We start from the raw sequence: 23,176 nt of genomic DNA on the forward strand, positions 1-23,176 counted from the left end.
GGCATTCCTCTGCTGCGCGGCTGCACCTCCACAGCCTGATTATCAAGGTAGGATCTCAAACAATCAGGTTGTGGTGTGGCTCTCGGTATCGCCTGTTGGGGCTGCTCCACTTTGTTTTGGTAAATAAAACATTGAACCACAGAGATACCAATCATTTGCAGGGCAGGGAGGTGAAAAGCTTCCTTATTATTATCTCTCCATATCAGAAGAACTTCAGTGGAAGTGGATCAAGAGATCCACCTCAAAATAGTCAACACTGCTGCATTCAGGACAGTTGTATAGGATGTGGGAGAATTGTAAAAGATTTTGAACCCTGGCTATTCCAGGACTGTTGCATAATAATCAGGCTATTAGCTATTTTAGGGTTAGATGTTATTTTATTGCATTTCAGGAAAAAAACCCAAAACTTTGAACCAATTTTTGTCACTTTTCTGTAGAACAGGATAAATATATCTATGTATGTATCTTTTTGAAATCTCAAAAATTTTCTGGCAGGGAAAAAAATTTCCCATGATTTCTAATTTGGACCTATATCCATGGAAGGAGAAAAGAACCTGTTGGTCAATCTCTCTCAGAAAATAAACCACAGAACAAGGTAGATTAAAAATTACTGTAATGGATCTTTCATGCACCTTTTTATTCTTACTACTACTTTTGATCTCCGATGATTTTACTTCATCTGTCTTAAAATCAGGGGACAGTTCATCAGTTAATGTAAAACTCTGGCACCGCTTGGATCAATGCTGAACATTTGACTCAAGGCTTTTTTAAAAAGGAAATGTAAGGAAAAAAATCCTTCTGTGGGTTTCAGGGAAATGGACTGTTAATGAATATTGTGAAAGAGCTGAAATGTGCTGTAAGGGAAAGACTGACACAGTGTTTGTCAAGTTTTAAACTTGACGCACGGAGGAGCAGGTTGAGCTGTTTTGTGGTTTTGCCTTATGACGTTTGTCAGTCACATACCTGTCATCCAAAACAAACCCTCTCCCAGCCTGGCCTTCCACAGCAGCAAAAACAGCGACTGATACTTACAGTGGCATCTAGAGGGTCATGAGCCTCTGGGATAATTTCCTGAGGCAATATGACACAGAAATGTCATGGAAATAATGATTGACTCATTGTCCAGTAGAAAGAAACTGTGTGACTAACATAATTCATTCAGTTTAAAGTGCAGATTTCTTATCTATGACATAAATATAATAAAAGTTATGCACATCTGACTTGTGTAAGAGTATTTGTGTTTCTCGGCAAAAGCAAATAAACTAATGGAAGCAGTTTTCCCTTAAAAACAACATGAAAAGCAAGTGAAGTTGTGCTTAAAAAATTATGGAGCTCTTGGGCACTACTATAAAAATATTTTCGTATATTAATAAACGATGGCTCTAATAAAAAGAGAAGATAGACATATTTATGATATCAGTAAATAAAACAGCTTTGAGATTGTGTTGCAATTATTTTGTTAAAACTATGTTTATCCACCTCTTTATTCTTACAATCTGTAGGCAAAAAGATTATTCATTTCTTCACTGGAGTCAGAGATAAGCTTGGAATTTTACGGGACACAGGAGATGTGGTAGATGATCTCCAGACTTTATAGAGTAAAGGTCTGCTGCAGCACACACTTATTGGGAATAATCCATCGAGAGCATCCCCTGTCATTCAGACAGGAACTCCCAGGCCTTCACATTTTTCTATGATCTTTAGTGGGGTACAAGGGTCCGCTGCTACGGAGCATGCTGCCAGCCCAGAGGCTGTGTCAGGCAATCACTTGACCTGAGAGGGAAGCTTTAAGAACTAAATAAATATTGAAACGAAAAGAGATGGTTACGGGTTGCCCGTGTTCTTCGTTTAGAGAAGGACGTAGAAGCTTTGCACATTTGCCCCATGTAAATGCACTCCAGCTAATTGCGTATGAAGGGAAGGAGAACTGCTTCATAAAAGGGAAGGGGGAAAATTGATTCCTGCTACTGCCTTTTTTGCTACTTTCAGGACTGAAGAAGAATGAAGCCTCTCAGTCTCGTATTTCTCCATTTGCCGAGTTGGGAAGAGAGTCAGCTTCCCGGTGTGTAACTGGGGCTAGACCGAGGGGTTTCCTGTGTCCGGGAATCCCCGGGGCCCCACGCTGCCTTCATAAAGCCTTGTCTCCAGCTGGGCTCTCTTGCCGTCACTTCATTTAGTTTAACTTATCAGTATCATAGGAATCTATTTCAAATCTAAATTACCACAGGAACACACAGGTTGTTTTTAGGGTGTTTTCTTCAGAAAATGGGTATATATTACTAGCAGCCACCTATTATCTTTTGACAGCATTGACCACTGCCAGCCAAATCTGATAGTGAGGTAGCAATTTATTAAATTCCTCTAAGTTATGTGAAAAGGAACGACTTTATATAGAGGACCCTATTAACACTGTCATTTAAGAAAAAAAAAAAGAAGTTTGCGCACAACTCATGCTAGGCATCAGAGAACCTAGACAGAAAAGAGCCAATATGAATGCCTCAGCTCTTGGAAAGTTTTCACTCAGCTTTCACATTTTATCAGACACCAGGAATCCTCTGTTGAGGTTTCTTCGGCAAAGTCCAGTTGTGTTTTTTTCTACACTTTGGGCATTTATAATTTTTAAGATCATGTGAGCTCAGGCTGCACCGTTAATGTAGTTAAGTTCAAAAGTCAAATCAACCAGGAGACACAAATGCTTAGGAAAACAGACTTTGTTAGTTGTGGTACTTACAACGTGCATTCTCTCTCTCTCTCTCTCTCTCTCTCTCTCTCTCTCTCTCTCTCTCTTTCATTCTGCTGTGATTTCCAAACATGTATTTATGAAGTTTTGAGCACCTTTCTTTTCAAAGACAAATACAGATCCTGAAATTCTTTCCCACGTGGGACTCCCAGTTTGCAAATTTCGGTTTGGTCTAAACAAGTTCCGGTTGGTAGTAAAGATTTTGTGACCAAACAGACTTACTGGGTTTTGGAGCTATTGGTCTCTCAGAGGAAACCAGCAGTAATCTGCTTAAAGGCGAAGTGTATGGTAGTTTCTAATGGACTTATACTGGTATTTGACAAAAACTTGGGCTATTCCTTTGTGTTCTGATTTGGTGTTCTAGGAAAATAGGAAGACAAAACTGTTAGTAGGTCTTTTTAACAGTAAAGTTTTACATGTACAAATTTAGTGACTTGTAATTCTTGTTGTTTTCATCCTAATTCCAAGAATAACATATAACAGTTGAGCTCTTCAGCAAAATCCTGAAGGGCGCAATGTAATAAATATCCCTTGATCCCTTCTGCTAGGATCAGACAATGTGGCAGAACAGCAAACATGACAGTGTGACTGTTTGAACCATCCACTTCTTGCCAGAATAGCTTTTATTTTCTCAACTGCTAAATTAATTTAATTCTGCTTTGAAAATCTGTCACTCGTCTCAGTGTGTTGAATCAGCAGCAGTATCCTACTCAGACTCAAACTGTTTCACCACTGTAAAAGGAACTGATCTCTAGGATACATCCTAGCACCTAGAAAAGTTATTTTTGTATGATGCAAGAAACAAGATTTGAAAGCCGCTTGAACAATGAACCCCTTATTGGACTTCTTGCCCAAGATTCTCAGAGCTCAGAATCAACACAGTTACAGCTGTTGGGAAAAAAAATAAATTTAAATAGATATAGATCTTTTTCTCAAAATCCAGCAATAAAAATGCGTTCAAAGGACATTTTGCTATAGTACAAATTCAAAACATCAGGCAAGCTTTCCTTTTTTTTCATTTTGAGCAAGGTCGGTTGTTTGATGGAAGGGCTTACTTCTGCCTCTGAGTGAGAGCGGTCCTTCTGTCAGGTTCTTACAGACAGCGGAGTAAGGAAATTATTAGTCCTTTGCCAAAAGCAGTCAGAGGAGAAGAGAGCACTAGATAGGGATGTGGGGAAACAGAAGTTCATTTGGCCTTGTGGGATTTTTGGTAAGTGTAAAGAGTTGATATAAATGTTCACAAACATTTTGATGTGCTCTGTCATTAAAGTAGTAAATTATTTAAATATGCTGTATGTATTTAATGTTTCTTTTCCTACCTGGCTTCAATGAAAGATGCTTTTTAATAGTCTGCTGTACTACTCTGGCATTGCAAGACTGTTTCTTTGGATGAATTAATATAGAAATACTTCTAGGCCAGGCATTAGAACAAGTTATAACAGTTAGTGACTTAGTTCCAAACCTTTTCTAATGAGTGGACCAAATCTTTGACACAGAGAAAACAGTAGAGAAAGCCACCACAGACAGCAACCCCAACCCCATGCAGTGGAACTGAACGACACAGTGAGGACCAGATTATGTAGTTCTCCTACAGTTGCAGGAGTCAAAAGTGTCACCCTTACACTAAACTGCTTAAAACAAACCTGTTTTAAGAGCACAATATCTTCCTCCTGGACGTCTGCAGCCTTTCTGTTACCTGGTTTTGTAAGAATGTAAACATATGTTGTTCATACCTTTGCCCCTGAAATATGCAGTCCTAGGGTATAAAGAGACTGGTATATAGCATGTGTGGATTTCTCTGAGACCAGGAGAGAAATATGAAGTATTGGTAGAAAAATACCCTTTTCCACCTATGAAAATAGTAGCATAGTTCCTTTAGGTCCTCATTTAATGTATGTTTTGCCTGTGCATTTGTTTATATGGTCCTTTTTTATAAAATAAGTGTAAATAGAGTAGCTTGACAGGTTGTCCACAAATGGACTTTATCATTGTGCGCCTATTGTTTCCTGGAGGTTACTACATTTTCTGCTCAAGGAGATAAGGCAGTTTCCATATCCTAAGGCTAATGCTGCTGGCAGAGCATAAAGCAGTATGTTGGGTGTGATCTACAGATCTCCCGGTTCAGAAGAAGACCAGTCCTGGTCATTAGGACATGGTCTGTCTGTGTACAAGGCTACTAAATGGTACACTTGATTTTTCTTCTCTAGAATGGAAATTTGGAGAGATTCCTGGCATGGAAGCGAGTAAGTGTTCAAAGTGGAACTATCAAAAAAGCTTCTGAGAAATCTGCTGTAGCTGAGTTCCCTTCCCAGATGCACATTCCAAAATCTGATCAAGATTATTTTGTTTTACTTGTGATTGTAGAGGGTGTTCAGCAACTTTCTAGGTTGATAAACCAAAGAATCTTTCATAATTACAGTTTAACTACAGTATGACATCTCAACACTCCACAGAGAAAGCCTTTTGAGTCACAATACTGATGAATTTCTCTGTAAAACATAAATGCAAAATTAATTTTTTTTCAGTTGTGATATGTGTGACTAAGAAAAGGGATACTGTTTCTATGCTGAATCAGTTTTAATACGGCTATGTTTAATAGAATGTGGCAACGTTGACTAAAATGTCAAAGTCACTTCAATATATAGGCCATCAGTTAAGGCTGTAAGTATTAGCAGACTCATTTACTGAAAAAAATCATAGTTGGAACCACAGAGTATTTTTTGAAATGCTGTGGTAGCGAGAGAAACTGAAACTCTTGGCCCAGTGATTCTATTGCTCCAGACTTCAGGGTTACACTAGGTAGAAGAGCAAGAAGATGGTCGGAAAATGCAGGGAAGAGATCTAGGTCCAAGTCTCACAGTAGACCTTCAGCTCATCTTCATTTTGACTAGCCTGGATGCTATCTCTAGTGTTGTATGAGGAGCTGTGCTAACGATTGACCCTTTTATACACATGGACACTAGAATATCCTTTTTTAAGAAAAATGGGTGTGCAATGCCAAGGGATTATGGCTAACCTTTGTTCTTTTTGTTAGCCTGTGATTTGTTTTTCCTAGGTACTGTACTGAAAGCTAGACATGGTGGGTACTGAAAGCTAGACATGGTGGAATTGTTTATATTAATCTGTGAACTGGAAAGAGAACATTTGCTGTCACTTCCTTTTTTTCTAAAGCATACATGAAGTAGTATGCAAATTTTCGAAGTAACTGGTGTTTCTCTCAGAAACTGTATTTCTTTGCCTCTTATTGAGGCCTAATGAGTTACAAAAAGAACCTTTGAAATTTCAAAAAAGAACTCTAATTTACAGAAGTTAATCTGTTTTGGGACTCCATCCCTGGCAATCTCTTCTCGTTCTGCTGATATAAAGCAGTGTTTCCACTGAAACAGCAGCCTGCATACTCCTTCTGAATGACGATGAAGTGGATCTAGCCCTCTTCCACTCGTGTAGTTCTGGCAAAAAGCTTGCTCATGCGCCTATACCAAAAACGGATTGGTAGACTATCTGGGCTGGGAGTAATTACGTGGTGCTACCCCAGAGGTAACACAGAGGTCAGAGACAGTTTTGTGGGGCTGTCAGATCTGGGCTATTTATTTTTTTATTTTTAGCTCAGCAGTGACAGGGTGTTATTCTTAAAAGGTGTTAACCTAGACAACGTTTTCCACAACATTTTATAACAACAAAAGTGTGGACCAAATGTAGAGCTTCAGTACTGTTTGGAAAAGCTTTCCCACGGCTGTTCGGCAGCCTGTGGGAGCTGTGGGAACAAGGCGGGTGCTTGTTTTGATGAGCACCTTGCCACTCTCTAGAACCCTTCTTATTTCCATCAGGATAACAGGGCTGGCCTGCGGGGTCCACGATCTGAGAACTCGTGTGGGGTGCTGAAACCTGCGGGTCATGCTGATGGTCTTTAGTCTGCCAGCGCTCATTAGGATTTTGCGTAGTCAAACTGGTCCGCCAGCATCCGTGCAGGGCCCTGGAGCGCCAGGAGTCTGCTGAAGTGTGGGAGCCCGGCGAGGCCACCAGGAACGTCCCGTCCGTCCGTCCGTCCGTCCGTCCGCCTGAGGGGGGTGGCGCTGGCGCGGTGAGGGAGGGGTTCTGGTTCCTAACGTCCTTTGAGATGCACAGGGAAGGTGGATAAAGACACACAACTGTAAGGTGCTGTTGAGGACATTTTTAACACATGGATAAGAAGGGATTTATGTTTCAAAATTAATAAACAACAAACGGAGCATTTCATTAGTTTAACTTCAGTTGGTGTCCTTCAACGTTTTTTTATTGCTTTCAGACTTCTCGGAAAAACCTCACATTCTTACAGTCTTAAGTACTTGAAGGGGTGATGCTTACTTGTGAAGCAAAATACAAATTTCCCAATATCTGATTTTCAAGAAATGCTGAAGGGCAGGCTGCCGGCTAGCTAGACAACAAAACAGTGCCGCACATATTCGTTTTACCTGACTTCATTATGTGCTTTATCCTCAATGAAATCATTGTATAAGGTCATCAGATAACTATGCGTATGTTAAACTCATCTCTGCTTCGTCAGAAATACTTAACACAGTACACTTACAAGCATATTATGAACAAAGTTTCTTACATTTCTAGCATGGATCTGGATGAAATCTGCACTTTGAGGTCAGTGTACAAAGTGTTCACTTTCAAGAACTAGTTGCAGTTATGACTATTTAAAAATAATTTAGGAGGCTAGTGAGGTGAGCCGTGATGTCTGTTGCGTTGCAGAATGTCACAGATTCTCTTCTGATGGATAAACAGTCTGGAAAATCCTGACTTCATCTGCCAGGGGAATTTTTGGGGGATTGGGTAGCATTTATAGTAAGTATGACACATCTGAAACACAGTGTTTACAATTCAGTGGGGATGTTGTTGCCGAGTATCTGTTAATGCTGTGTTCGCTGAAGTGGCAGATTAACCGTGATGCAGGCAAACGCTGAAATTTTTTCTTTAAACAGCTCTGCCAATTAATCTCAATCCAAACTTCTTGTTCTTGTCTTGCCTTTTTTCCAAAAATGAGTGGAGGCTATTCAAAATTCTGTAGCGTTTTTGAAATATCCACAAGTATGCACAAAGTCTCACAGCTCCGAAGGAACCCAGAGTGCTGGAGCATGTGCTCTGTAATGTAAAAAGAGATGAATGCAGCATGAATCCTACATGTCAGACTGTAATGCACTGAACTATTTAATAGCACTAGTGCATGCTGAAGTATATTATTTAGAAAGGCGTTTTAGTTAATTGGTTGGCCTGATCTTTTGCTCGTCTGACATTTTGAAAAAAAGTTCATTTAGTGTGAAACAAATTCAGGGAGCTGTTTCGTATGGAAAAACAAGTCCCGTGAACAAAGCCTTCTCTACCTGGGAGTTAGGCTTGCACATCGCTGATCCCAGAAGCGTGCATGGCAGCATTTTCAAAACTCAGTGTTTCAGATAAACAGCTCTCAGCTGAGTTCGGTGCGGAGAAAGATTTTCCCCATCTACATCAGGGAACGAATAAAAAAGATGGCTTTGTAGGTGGGACTTGCACCTTAGCAGTGGAATTATTTTTCTGAAATCCTTTACTTAATAACAGCTGTCCTGCTGTCGGTGCTTTGCTGAAGTGGGGAATGCCTTCCTCTTTGTGGTTCACTTCTGCAAATTTTAAGACCGGATGCTGCAGCGTGACACGCAGCAATTTTGAATAAACGACGACTTTCCATACCGATGTCGGGTCTCCATTTCCAAAACTCCAACCAGCCTTTTCTTTTAATTTACTTCCTTGGAGCCACCATGCGATGCTTTGCACACGCACGGACGTTGGGGTGGGAGCAAAGACTACTGCAGTATTTGAACATGCCTCCGACGGCTCGCGGGCCGGCGCGGCGCAGCCCCCCAGCACCCGGCGCCCTTCCCCTGCCCCCCGCGCACGCGGGCAACACCGACCCGTTACTCCCCACGACGCCCCGCCGGGCCCCGCCGCCCCGCGCGGCCGCTCGCACCGCGCCGCCCCCACCCCCGGGGCCGGCTGCGCGGGGCCGCGCGGCGCTGATTCACCGCTGCGCGGCGGCCGGCGCGGGGCGGGAGGCCCTGCCCCCCTCTGCCCCCCCGCCGTGGGGCCGGGCGGGCGGCGCCGGGGGCGGCGCTGCGGGCGGGCGGGCGGCCGGGGCCGGGCGCGGGGAGCCGGCGCGGCGCGGCGCGGCGGAAAGTTTCTGTCGGGCGCGTCCGTGCGCGGGCGGCGGGGCCGAGCGGGCCGGCGGCTGCGCTGCGCTGCGCCCCGCTCCGCTGCGCTGAGCTGCGCTGCTCGGCGCGGCCCCGCGGAGGGCAGAGCCCGCGGCGCCCGGTGCCCGGGCTGGCAATATGAGGGAGCAGCACTCATGTGCGGGCACCGGGCACCTGCGGGCGGGCGGCGGCAGGATGGACGCGCTGGAGCTGGCCGCTAGTCCCGGGAAGCGGCTGCGGACTGAGTACGGCTTTCCCTATCTCTTCGCAGAGGAGGCCTACCAAAAGCTGGCCAGCGAGACCCTGGAGGAGCTGGACTGGTGCCTGGACCAGCTGGAGACCCTGCAGACCAGGCACTCCGTCAGCGAAATGGCCTCCAACAAGGTAGGAGCCGGCGGCCGCCCCCGCCGGGGCCGGGGCCGGGGCCGGGGCCGGGGCCGGGGCCGGGGCCGGGGCCGGGGGGAGCCGCGGGGGGCTGCGCGGCGGCCGTGCGGTGCGGTGCGGTGCGGTGCGGTGCGGTGCGGTGCAGCCGGCGTCGGATCTCGGAGAGTTGCGCTGCCTCCGCGCGTCTCGGTCCGAGAGCAGCGGGGGCTGTTGGCCGCCGGCGGCAGCGGCAGCCGTCTGGGCTGTGCGCCCTTTCCGCGCGCATCCTGCTTCGGTCTGGGCCCTGCTCGAGAAACCTGTGCGTTTCGGTGTCAGAAGCTGGTTATTTAAAATGAGCGTGTAGCATCGTGCACTGCCCTGTGTCAGAAAGTAACGCTGCGAGCAGGTGGCAGAGGCAGTCCCTGGCGCGGTGCGTGAGACCGGCTGCGTTTTCTTCGTAAAAAGTGGTGCTGACGGATCTCGCTGCCTGACCGAGGGAACCGGGGAGCCGCCGGGCCGTCCGGGCAGCCCGGGCCGGGCCGGGGGTCCGGACCCGCCGGGGCTGGGGGCCCCTTGCCCGGCGGTGCAGGCTGCGGGTCGCCGGGCCCTGCCGCCCGCTGCTTCTTCACGAGTTCCCGCTTGCTCCGCTCGTGCTTGCGCTTTCTCTTCTGATCTTGGCTGGCAAACCGAACAGGTAGCCACGTTTTGGGAGTTCATTTGTAAAGCCAACTCGATAGACCTGCTGTCTTGCTTCAGAATGGGATTTTACGTCTGTCATCAGCCGATACCCCGGGTGTCTGGGGAGCTACATGCATAATCAGAGAGAAAAAGGAAGTTTTAATTGTAGCGAATAAAAGGACTGGTTTTTGCCTCGCTTATACCTGTGAAAGCGGCTGATGATATGTTTTAGTACCTTCTTACCACTTTAGTTGTAACTAGGGTTTTTTAAGTGAAGAAATTGTGAGTTTTGGCCCAACTTATGCCAGTTCTTTGGGTTTTTTTCAATTCCGCTGTCATGCTTTGACCGCCGTTACCAAATACCTACTTTTATTGTCTGCTGTTTAAGTCCATGTTCAGCTTGGCCTGCGTGTAAGATACTAAACTGTATGAGTGCTTGTACTCTTATGCAGTTTAGTCCCATAATATAACTAGCTTTTTTCTTTGTCATGCCATGCACTTTTTCTTATCATTAAAGACTCATGAGCAGTTAAATCTCCATTCTAAGAGTTATCCATTTGGAGCTGCCCTATCCTCAAAACTGTGTTTTCAGTTTTTATTGCTAATTGAAAGATGCAGTTATTCAGGACATATTGTATATGTGCTGTCAAGTTGTAAAATCAAGAGTTTTTGGAGTCTGTTTCAACACTTTTTGAATCCAGTAATAAAACTTGTGTTGTTTTTAAAGAGAGTAAGATCAGGCTAACACTTGAGGCCTGATCTTTCCTTACAAACATGTTTGAACAAATATCTGTTTCCTTATTTATGGTATCTGTATAGCCATTATTTCACAAGAACCTGGACATCCTTCAAGTATTTATTTTTTACATCCCTAAAACAGATAGCATGTGTGGTATATTTTATGAACGAAGAAGGAAAGATATTTTAGATATAACTAATAACAAATCAATATTTTTACTTTGTCAAGTACATTCAAATTTTTATTAAAAGAGGATCAATTTTTAAAATAAAACATGACAGACAACTGCTTTGCATCTATAAATAAATGCAAAGGTGCTGCATCCTATACTGTTACATTGGTATTTGTTTGAACTAGTTAAAGGATAGTTTGCCATAGATTACTGGATAAACATTCTTCACATGTGTTTATTCAAATTAAAAGGAAAATGTGATTCAGAAGGAAGTTTGTCACCTTGTTTCAAAAATAAGATTGTGCGGAGAAGGGATAGGTGCAAGATATACAGTAAGACCAGTCGTCATAGTTAATCTGAAGGTCATTAAGAATACCCTACATCAGAGCTGGAAATTTATATTGCAGTAATATATCACCTCAATCTGCTTGATCTATCAAGTATGAATGTACCTGAAGCGCTTTATTGCTACTTGCTGTCTTCTACTGCAGTGTTTAGGAACACTGTCAGTATTACTCTGTTGGGAAGGAGTAGCCACTGTTCTGTTTTGCAGGTTATACTCAGTTTTGAAGGTAATCTTTTCTTTCTCTCCCTGTTTATATAGGAATCTCTGTGACATCTTTCAGTGGTCAGTGCCATTAACCATCCTGTGAACAATGCTGAAAATAAATAAATCAGTGAGCCCATACAATATTGCAAGAAAATTCAGTGCAGAAAGATGTTACTTTTAGGTGTGTAACAGGTTGTTCTAAACAATCATTTTATTCCAGATTATTAAAACGTATCTGGCATTTATATAGCACTATCTATTTTAACATGACTGCAAACTCTCTGTGACATCTTTGTAGGGTATATAGAGAAGTGATGTTATTTTGGCTTATGGAGAAACTGCAGCAGAGAGACTTTGTTAAAGGCTAAGAAAATAGACTTCAATACAGCAGGAATATTCAAGAGTACCCAGTTCTCTATCCCAGGAGTAAGTCTTGCAAAATCAGATGAGAAAATCAGGAAACAGAACATTGTCAGTATGTAACATGGTTTCTCTCACTGTTTCCCTCTTTCCCTTTCCCTGAATTTCTTTAATAAACAGCTTTTTTTTTTTTTTTAATTCAGACTCTCACTTCTTTTACTTATCTACCTTTTTCCTTTTTTTATATAACAGCATTTTCACTAGTGTTGGTTTTCCTTATTTACATGATTCTCACACCTGAGGGGTGGCATGAGAGCAGAGCTCCGCTCCGGGTGAGAGCTTTTGCCCGACACGCAAAGGCTGCCGTAGCAGAGGAAAGAATTCCAGTGAGGAAACGGCACTGTGTGGCCTGTAGGTCTGAACTAGGCCGGGAGTGAGGCTTATCTTTGATCCCTCTGCTTACGGAGAGCTGGCAGCCTGAGCCATGGCATCCGCGTGGAATCCCCTTACCTTCAGCAGTGCCCGCGTAGGACTTGCGTTAGCATATGTCAGTCCAGGACTGAGGTCTGTTTATTTCATTTAGATGTTCCTACTGCTCAGTTAGCAGTAGCCAGTGACGTGCAAGCTCACATGTCTCGATGACTGAAAGTGGGATGATACAGATATAGGAAAAGATCCTTCTTCTGTTCTCCCTGCTTAAAATTGCATGAAACAGTAGGCACGGTGTGCTTTCCACAACCTCCGGGTGAACGCCAGCATGTTGTGCAGGTAGGGGCAAACCCGAAAACATGCTCTAGAGCTGTCCTGTAGGATGCCAGCCAGGATGCTTGGCTGGCAAAGTTACACCAAGACCACTGTATTGTCCAGATGATGTCCAGATTCCCAGCCACCCCTGAATCAGCAGGTTACCAAGTGCCTGGAGGCATTGCATGTGAAATCCTGGGTGGATAGGTCTCTGATGCATAGACTGTAAATAAATCACATTTCAAAAGGTCATCATATTTAAAAGTACTGTCAGTTATTATTTTAATATGATTCTCACAGTACTTGGTGTTTTCTTAAATTACCAGCTTCTAGAATCAGATGGTAACTAGAGAATCCCAGCTTCTTTTAAAAAATTAAGGAAGCTTCCAGTCCTCATATTTGTGCAGGAAAAACTGTAAAATCTTGAAAGGCCCAGAAACTAGAAAACAGATAAGAATCTTCAATTTTAAAAATGGACAAAAATCTTTTTAAATTTTGGAGACCTATTTCTAATTTTATAGACCGTATGTTGTCAATATTGGCTATGGTCAATGGACCCTGATTTGAGGCAGGGAGTTAGAGTTATTACTGTGGCAGATAATAAATAAATAAGCAGTGCCAACAATAAAGATCTAGCAACCACTTTCTGCTGGACTGCATTAATTGTAGATTAGTCAAATGTGGAGGAACACTTATAATGAAACTGATATGCAAAAACATATTTTCACTTCTGTAATTACAATTTTGCAAACATCTCTAATGTATTGCTTTTGTGTGTCTGGGTATCTGAATGTAGACATGGAAAAGTTTCAATTCATGTTGCTTCTGTTTTAAGTTTACTGCAGATGACAGATTTTTTTTGCAGGATTTGCTGATAACTGGTAATGAACAGCAACATGGAAAAAGGTCGTTGAGGATCGATGTTAGGGTCATAATGGAGATTTCTTTTATACTGAAAACTTCTGTGAATGTCTTTTTGCTACAGGAAGCTTTTTTAGGTATCAAAGCTAAAAAGATTTAAGTTTCATTTAGTTTGACCATGCTAAGTATGAAAGTACTTTTTTCTATATAAATTATTGTGTAGTTGTCCAGCTTGTGTACCAGTATTTGAAAATGCTCAGAGATTAAAGCTGAAGTCTATTTACAAGCAGTTACTCGTGTTAGTTACTGTTCAAAAACTCTTCTTTGTTTTGGATGCTGTGAAGGTACCCAAAGCATCAAATTTATCTAACTATCGACTAACTTTCAAAGACTATGCTAATGTAACAATCAGTACAAATGTCAACGCGATCTTGGTTTATGTTTATGGTCCTGTACGTGTCACTCATAACTTATATTCAGACAATAACCTTGCTGTCTGTTAGAAGAAACTAGGGAACTTTGCACTGGAAATTAATGATATTTTATTAAAAAAATTACCATGTCCTAGCTGTAAACATTTAGTGTAAATTAAAAGGACACTGGAAGGGAAAAAAAACAACTTGAAATCCGCTCAGTTTATTTATTTATTTTTTTAACGTTGTCCCCTGAAGTCCCCTGCCAATTTGAGCTGTTTTATAATCACATTTTCCTGTTGCTAAAAAGTATTTTTCCTTTCTTCCTCTACAGTCTGTGTTGCATTTCACACAGCCAACAAGGGGAGCTGACTAACGTAATATCCATGGAAAAAATAAAGCTAAATGAATTACTTGGTTTAAAAACTAGATGTTTTTAAACTGGACTGTGTATAAATCCCCTAATACGTTTCGAACGGGAGTTTTGCTTTACCACTGCTGTATTTGCTCACAGCGTGGGTGAGTCCCCCGCTGCCGGCGTTGCTGCGTGACCCTGGCTGGAGTGAGCAAGCATGGCCAGGGAGCCCGTGTGTGCTGGCCGGCGTTCGCAGGCACCGGCACCGGCCTGGGGAAAGGGGAAAGGGCCTTGTTCCAGCAGGCTGGTAGCAGCTTTTTGGGTTTTCCTGCCATTCTTTACGTCTCCAGAGTATACAGAGCTCAGGACAGGCTCGGGCTCCTGACTTGGTCCATTCATCTGTTTTATCTTTGTCTTATTCTATGGAAGAAACTTAAATGGTATGGTGGTCAGTAGCTGCTGAAGAGTCTAGATAGGATTAGTCTAAAGCTGATGAAAATGGCTGACGTCACTGGCTCAGTCATGGTCAGAACGTCAACTTTTATTACAGACTAGTTTTTAGTGTTGTCTCTTTGAATTGTTGCTGCCTACTTTGGTGATACAGTTTGTCACACAGTTAGAAGCTTCTCTTCAGAAATTGCATTTCATGTGTAGGAGCATAACTTCTTGTAATACTTTTTCCAAATGTGAAAGCTCAGGCAGGGTAAAATAGTATCTCCTTCTGTCATAGTCACAGATTAGAGTGACCTGCTTCCAATTACAGGAAAGGATAAAGTTGTCATGTCCACTTAAGAGGATTTGAGCATCAGTCATTCTCTTGGGTTTCAGCTATTGCACATGAAAAATATATACTGAAAACAAAACAGTGGAAAAGGAGTTTGTTGTTAGCATGACTAAAGTGCTGCAAAGCAGACAGGTCCTCTGTTTTGCTTCTTAGATATAAAGAGTGCAAATAACCAGATCAAAAAATTCATAGGGTTTATTGCGTGACAATGCCCTTATGTAATGTCTGGCAATACCATCACACTCAGCCAGTTGACATGATAGTTTAATTGGCTCTTGATGTTCCCAGATCTTTCTAGGAAAATCTGAGGATTTGGTTAGCTCTTTGCTTTAGAGTGCTGCTTCTGACAAGGTTGCAATTAGGCATGAGGCAGCTGTTCTCAAGCAAAAGCTTGTCTGAGTGCAGCGTCAGGAAAAATAGTATTCATTAAAGATTTGAATTTGTATGGTGACAGAGTAATGGGAGACCTGAGTTTAATAAAGTGGTAAATGGGTGACCCTGAACTGAATTTTTTGCATATTTATACAGGACTCCCAATTTTGTTTTACTTCATAACAGGAGAAAAGGAAAAGAGGACTGTGGAGGTAAGGAAAAACTTCCTTTCCAGGTTCACTCCACCCTTTTTATGCTGCAGAGCCAGTCCAAAGGAATTTTAAGACCTCTGGGCTGGAGTGCCGTTCTTTGTGCACAGCCTTACTTGCTCCCATGTGAGACTATTCATGCTTGTGGAGAACAGCAAACTTGCCCTCGGGTAACCGCAGTGATGAGTGAGGTTTAACAAGGAGATAGCACTTTGTTGGCTGTATTGCGCAAAGACTTTTTGCAGCAAGATTATGGGTGAAATTCACTCTCATGCAGATGGTTTGCACCAACTCCTATCATTTGTGAACACTTCTGTCTTGTCAGAAATGTGACACTAGTTCAGTAGTGGTTGAAGATCTTTATGACAAAGTGTGCTGCTTCTGTAGGGGCTGCCAAGTTGGTGTTAAATGAGAAAAATCATGAAATGCCTGCTCTCCTAAGGAGGTAGTAAGAGGGGCCTTTGATGGTGCGATAGAGTTGTAGGTCTGTTGTTGAGAAGGACAGAAACAAATGCGGTGGGAGAGGCTAAAGGTCAGCCTGAGCAGCCTCTTCTCCTGGCGCACGTCCATGACAGCAGGCGTTCATCTCCCCAGCCCTCAAGGACCAGTGGTGGGTTGAGCCCCTTAGCTGTTTGTCAGGGGTCTTCTCAAACAGAATTTCACCATGCAGACTATCCCCTATTCTATGTCAGCGGAAAGGAGTCTAGATTTGACCCATAATGGTAAGAACAAAAAATCTCAATAGCATTTCAGAGCCCCAAACTAAGTCAGGATCCTCTAATCTCACTGATTTGGTCTGTACTTTAAATTTTGAGAAAAACTAATTTCTGCTTCTTGTGTTCCCTTCTTCTTAAAATGACCTGAATGGAAGAGCTACGTAAGAGGAATGATACATCTCTAAGGTTGCTGTGATTTAACACTTTTCAGCTTTTCAACTTCTAGCATCACATAGCTTCCCAGTCACTAATAATTTGATCATTTTTTCCATAAATACAAGCAAATGGTCCATACCAGCACACAACCACCCATTTTTGTAGCCTCTTTCATTATAGGAAATGCCACAGTATGAGAAATTCTTTCCTCTTAGCGTAATGGCACAGAATAATATAGACAAAATGTTATGGAATAAACAGCTAGAGCCTGATGTGGGAAAATGGCTTTACTTTCAACCACCAGAACGGAGGATTTGAAAATTATGAAGTGTATTGTCTTATTTAAAGTATAAATGTCAGTGTAGCTTTGTTATGACATTTACAAAAAATAGTGTTGAATGTTTCAAAGGTGTTACTTGGAAAAGGCTTTGTGGAAATGAGCACTTCATAACTTCTCAATAATAAAGATAGAGTTTAGGGCTACTGAAAGTCATGATAAGTATCTAACTACTTGTGGCTTGTTGTGACTGCATTTAGAGCCAAGAACTCCTGCGTTGTATTCTGCATAGTGTGCTGACGTAATCCTGGTTAGACCGTAAGATTAAGTATTTCAGAGGCAAGAAGTGGCCATTCTCTTTTTTCAATTTTGTGTTTGCAATAAAAGGCAGCTTTTTCTCTTGAGTAAACTTCTCATGCAATGAATATGGTGTTCACCAAAATACCAATTCAGCCACTGTATCATAAAGAAACTGCTCTAAGAAACGGTTGTGCAGTGTCAGTTACATTAGTAAGGGTTTTGGTTTGTTATGATTTGCCAAAACTTTCTGTTTTTAAGAGACTTACAGAATTAAGTATATTTCAGTTGGATATACCATGTTTTGATTTTTCTTATGCAGAGGGTATATCTGCAATAGGAATGGATCCCAGCTGTAGTTCCTTGTGGCCAGTCCTCTGTGTAGCTGCAAAACTGAACGTAGGCAAGCTAAGGCATCGTGGACAGCGATGCTTCTCGTCCCACCTTGGGACTGGGCTAGCTGCCGGGCGGCCAGCGTGTGCCTGCTGAGCTGCGTTTCACCTTTGAGCACTTCGGCTGCAGCTTCGCTGCGGCTGCGCGGCAGCGTGTCTGGTGGCACAGCTGTGCTGTGGTGGCGGCTGCTGGTTAGTCCAAAACACTTCTTTGCTCGTGCAAGTTCTGTCTTCTGTTGGCTTTACTTACCCGCCCCAGGTGTTGAAATGCAGCTACAGCGGTAGTAGTATCTGCAGTAAATCACAAGCAGAACAACAACAGTGAATCAAGCTGGTGTGGAGGGCCTGTTTAGGAGATTATCTACCAATAAAATTTAAACAGCTTACCTCTGCTATTAATTAAGTTGTAAGCCACTAATGTATGATCAGCTAATCAAATTGGGCTGACTGAATACTTCTATCAGATTCTTCAGCAAGAGAGTGCTTAGCTGAACCGTCCATTTGTAATTGCAGGAGGAAGGACTGCTGGTTTATTTATGCATTTTTGCTATTGGCTTTATTTGGGGAGGGAGAGTGAAAGGACAAAGGAAAGTTAAACTGGAGAAAGACCTTCCAGTTAAGTTTGATTGGCTTGGGTATTTTATTATAGATAAATTTCTGAATTACCCTTAATATACAAATTTAGTTTTGCATTTTAGTAGCCTCTTTTTCCTAGTCCAGGATAGTCTCTAATTTGTACAGAATGAATATAAGTAGTTTATGGATATATTTTAAACAGGTCAGAATATAAAATACATAACAACAATATCTGAAATAGTTTGACCTGAAACAATGCAGATCATTAAGTTCCTTTTTTCATCTACTTGTACCATCAGATTTGTTTAAAAAAAAATTGCAGATGCTGTGCTACAGCAATATTCCCCAACGTTCATGCTTCACAGGTTGGGGAAGTGAGGCAGAGTGGCTGAGGTGTTTGTGGTGGTCCAAGCCGCTGGCTGACCAGAAGCGTACTTCAGAGCTGCTGGCTGCCTCTTGCGTGTGCTCAGTAACGCTGTCTAGTTAGAGTGCCTGGGTGGCACAGTCTGCGATCAGGACTCTGCTGTGCTGCTCACTGTATACATTCATACGTAAGCTAGTTTTTCAGCTAGAAAGATCAATCATTAGCACATTTTCAGAGCATCAGAATGCAATCCACTCTAATCAACACTAGACGTTTGCAAAATGTTAATGAAGCAGCAATTACATTAATATGTACAAGCCTAGGCTGGTTTTCAAACTCCTCCATCATTCTCCTGCACTAATTTAACATGCATTAATGGTAGCTTTTGCTCACCTGCATTCATAAGTACTATATTTTAACCCCTGACATTTCCTTTCTTCCAAAGTTTGTCTTCTTGAAGCAATCTACAAGCAGATTTTTCAGAGTCACGTAAATCAAAGCAAAACCAGAGTTCCTTTTATTTTGGAAATAACCTTACAGGAAATTTACACTGTAGGCTGCAGCCCTGTAACCATTTTGCTGTATCAATAATTTTTCCCAGACACAGAAGTCTAGGAGTGTGGTTGAATGGATATGTGTATTGTTTAATTATGTGTATTGTTTAATTGTATTAGCTGATAGATTGAAAGGACCTTTTCAGGTAGGGGTTAACATATTTGAACCAGACTATCTGATCTTGTTTTAGTCTAAGTTGGCTGTACAGTTTACCCAAAATTACAGACAACCTCATGGTGCCAGATGAAACACTAACATCTTCATCAACTGATTTTAACCATTTAGAGTGAACACTTGTAACAGAGATGTCTTTTCTAATGACCAAGAGCAAACTGGCTAATAATGTTGATATTTTAATTACCATAAATCAGCTTTTAAGGGGAGGACCATCAACCTTGCCTTGAGGTGAGTAGGTGGAAATTCATCATGAAATATCCTTACCTTATTGTATGTTGCTAACAGTTGAGGAAGGCAGCACTGCACCAGTTTTTACCAAAAAAGTTACTTTAACTGCAGGGATTGAAAATGAAGGTGCCAAACATTCTTTCTTACTTTTTCTCAAAGTATCAGTGTATATGATGCCTCAGGTTAAGGCATCAGTTTACATTTTAGAAATCTATAAAAATTTATTTATCTATAAATATATTATTTATATCTATAAAAATATATATTTTTATAGATTTCTAAAATGTAAACTGATGCCTTAACCTGAAGTGTTTCTTATATTCAGAAACCTCAGTCTGTTTAGTATGAACTTCAGTATGTTCAGAAGACATACAATCTTCAGAGCAGATAATACATTCTCTGTGCTTGAAATTTGTCAAAGTATATTGGGGCTTTTGTAAGTAATGACAATAAATACAAATATTAAATATCCAAAAATAAAAATGATGATTTTTTCTAGAAGTTTGTAACAGATTAAAAAAAAAAGTTTTGCTTTGCACTGTACTTCTCTAAATGATTTAGAAGAGTGATAACTGGTTATAAGCTTAGCCAGTGCTGGGTTTGCAGATGACTAATGATCTTAAGTATTAGAGCGGGTTTGTGAATCTTTGGCTATGTAAGTGCTTGGCTATTGCCTATAAACTTTCTTTGCCACCAGCATGGCACTGCTGACTTTATTTCATCTTGTATCGTGGGTAAACCCTGATACATCAGAAGCAGTGGGCAGGTAGTATGAGAGTTACCATACCTTTGGTTTTCGGCATGTTTTTCCCGTGCACAAAGGGACCTCCCCACTGAGTACACATGAAACAACCAAAACATTTTCAGATTAATAGCTGGAATGAAAATAAGCTATGAAATACTAGAATTGCATTAGAAAGTAATGGCTTTTAGTGTGCTCGTTATGCGAGTTAAAAGGCTTAACTCTTCGAATTTCTGTAGCAGCTTCTTACAGCGAGGGAGGACAGACAGCTATCGGAGCTTTTAAAATTCATGTTTTATTTTGCTTTCTGAACATGCGGTTCCCTGAGAGTCTCGCTTCTCAGCCTTAGCTCACCCGTGTTCAACGTTGTGCCACCACTGAAAACTAGGACTTTTTCGGCAAAACCTGGAATCGTTTGTACGCTGTGGCACGTTCCCTGAAACAGCCCTGGTGCTCGGTGCCCCGCAGGCCGGCAGGGCTGCTCGGCCTCGGCACGGCCCCCCGCTGCCTGCCGCGGGGTCCCGCCGTGGCTGCTGCTGGCACCGCTGCTGGCGGGTGCGTGCTGGGCGCCCGCGCGCACCGGCGTAGCAAGCCCCTGGGCCTGGCATAAGCAAGCAGGGGAGGAAAAACGTGGAGGCCTGGCGGGCGGTGCGGCCATCGCAGCTACCCGAGGCGACGGTGCCGCTGGAGCGCATGCAGCCAAGGATGGCTCGACAAGAAGCTGGAAAGTATCTTGCTGGATTTACAAAGCTCTTCTATGTGTGCGCATCAGAGGTTTTATGAAACACATTATCTGCAAGAAGACAGCTTAAAAAACAAAATCTGCAATCCCGTATGTAAGGGTGTCTTTAATTGAAATACTTTTTCACTTGCAGTTTAGCTGGAAAATTTATAAGCACACTTCACTCATGAGAAGTATTGATGTGAGGAATTATTTGACAAATCATGGAATATCTTTTTGGAAGCATGAACTTTAAAGTCCAAGGCTCATATTTCTTAGTAAAATGACTGTGGTTCTTTTGTGCTATGAAGTATGTCCAAAGTTTTGTATGTCTTAATATTGGGCCCACATAAGATTACATTTCATAATTTGATTATTAGTTGCTTTTTCCTCTCTTTTGAGCATCAGTAAAACTGACGTGTATGTTTTCTAGCTGGGAGGAACTTACTGTAGCTCTTTTGGGGCCTTACTGAGAAGATTGCAGAGGCATTATTACAGGAGAGCTCTTAAAGCTCATCCTTGTGAAGATGCTGCAGTTGGCAGATGCGTAGTCCATAGCGTACGCTTGGAATTTCTGGGAGAGCTTTCAGTATCTCCTGCTTACAGAACTGCATTTTAAAACTGAATCACCGAATTCCACATACCAGAAGATAAAGTGCATGAGAACATGAGAAATTTCCTCCAGAAACAAATCTTAGCAGTTGGGGGCTAAACCCTTAAATAATGTTTTGTCTTTACTAGTTATGATGTACTGCTGTAGTCTGATCTTCCTGTTTTACAGTTTCAGTGTTGTGAAAGAAAGATTGGTTAGAGGAATGATAAGACAATAAAAGCTAAAACTGTGTAGCTGGTATAAAGTAGGACTGTAGAAAGAAAAATAATTTTATAACTATGTTGTGATTTTTTTCCCCCTCCAGGTAGATAAAATTACTGTGCTGATGCGTCCTTGTTTTCGACTTAATAGATGCTGATATACATAGGGATTTTTGGTTTTCTCTTCCAATTATTACTAGAGCTTGAAAAATTTCCTGGTCATAGAAGACTAAAACTTCCTGGCAGAGCTCAGTGTGGAGGATGAGAATACAGGTGTTGGTCTTAGATCTTGCTTAGGCTCTATCATTTGACTAGTAAGTGTCTAAGTATGAAACTGCACCCTAACTGCTGGTTAAAGGAGGGGCCATCTGGGTGGTGCTTTTTTTTTGGTTCCTTCCACAATCTGGGGGCTGTTGTGAAAGAGCAAGTTCTACACAAATCTCTCTCTTCTCCAGTCTGGCTTTTCACCCCCCTTCCTGCCTGGGGATGGGCCCTTGCCTTGCTGATCCCTATAGCTTTGCTAAACAACAGAAGAGTTGCAGTGACCCGCTCCTTACCTGCTGAGCACCGTTTTCACAGCAGTCTAGGTGGCATATTGGAAGTGATAAGACCCATTTTGACTCCCACATTATGAATGCCAGAGGGCTTCAAGGAGTCTGTCTGCAAACTCAAGCAGCTTACCTCAGCTTTGCACTATTTTTGGTTTGGAAAGGTTTTATAAATAAAAACTGGGGGTTTATGTATTGATACTATTGTTTTCAGATGAGATTAATGTAACAGTAAGCTGCATGGTAGACAAGACAAATGCTTGTTCCTAGTCAGCAATTGCTAAGTATGTGTTGTGTTTACAGTAGAATGTGCAATATTTTAGGTGTTCATATGTGTTAACTAGTGCATGCTGAGAAGGCAGTCATAAAATTCAGCACCATGTTTGGTTTTTAAAAGCTAGGAATATGCTTTCTTCTATGTAGTATTAAATTAAGCAGTCATTAATGTAATAGATATATCAATCGCCATGAAGTGAGTCTGAAAATTAATTTTAATGCCCACTGAAATTATCAAGTATTACTTCCTAGGTAATTTTTTATGGATTTTGCCTTCGACAAGAAAACAGACTCAGTAATTAGCTATATAGGGATATGCAGATTAGCTATACCTGTTACACCCTTTCAGTTTTGTGTTCTGGTTTGGAACTTGGCTGAAAGTGTGGTATTTAGCATCAGAAGATAGCACTAGTGTCACCTTCCATTTCCTGAGGTGTATAAACGCAGTGTGGCTGGATTCAATGAGAGCTGAAGGAACAGTTTCATTTGCTGCATAAACATTTGCTATCCTTCCGATAGCAAAAATACTCTTGTGGATGTGAACCCCCATCTAAACCAGTGCTGTCTTTCTGAGTCTGCAGAGCTATCTCTAGTTTCTCATGAGTTGTTCAGAGCTTTTCCAGTTGCTCTGAACATTATATGTATAAGTGCAAATGGGCAAAAATCAGCTAAATTTTCCCAGTGTTTTGTTTTTTTTATAAGGAAAATACAAGCCAAACTTGGAGTGGTTTTTATAGAGTTTAAAGAATATCTATTTAAGCAGATTGAAATATGAAAAATATTTTGTTTCTT

The 23,176-nt window shown here is 42.0% G+C and overlaps 1 protein-coding gene across 5 annotated transcripts in view; it reads left to right on the plus strand.

Moving 5' to 3' along the window:
* The window catches only part of LOC112995758 (3',5'-cyclic-AMP phosphodiesterase 4D), a 604,531-nt gene that overhangs the window by 541,826 nt on the left and 39,529 nt on the right, over positions 1-23,176 (plus strand). For all 5 annotated transcript variants that reach the window (XM_064500988.1, XM_064500989.1, XM_064500990.1 and 2 more), the window contains one exon: positions 9,218-9,330. In XM_064500988.1, coding sequence (XP_064357058.1) covers positions 9,218-9,330 — 113 coding nt within the window. The remainder of the gene's footprint in view (positions 1-9,217; positions 9,331-23,176) is intronic.

The sequence above is a fragment of the Dromaius novaehollandiae genome, chromosome W (assembly GCF_036370855.1).
Source record: "Dromaius novaehollandiae isolate bDroNov1 chromosome W, bDroNov1.hap1, whole genome shotgun sequence".
Taxonomy (NCBI): Eukaryota; Metazoa; Chordata; class Aves; order Casuariiformes; family Dromaiidae; genus Dromaius; species Dromaius novaehollandiae.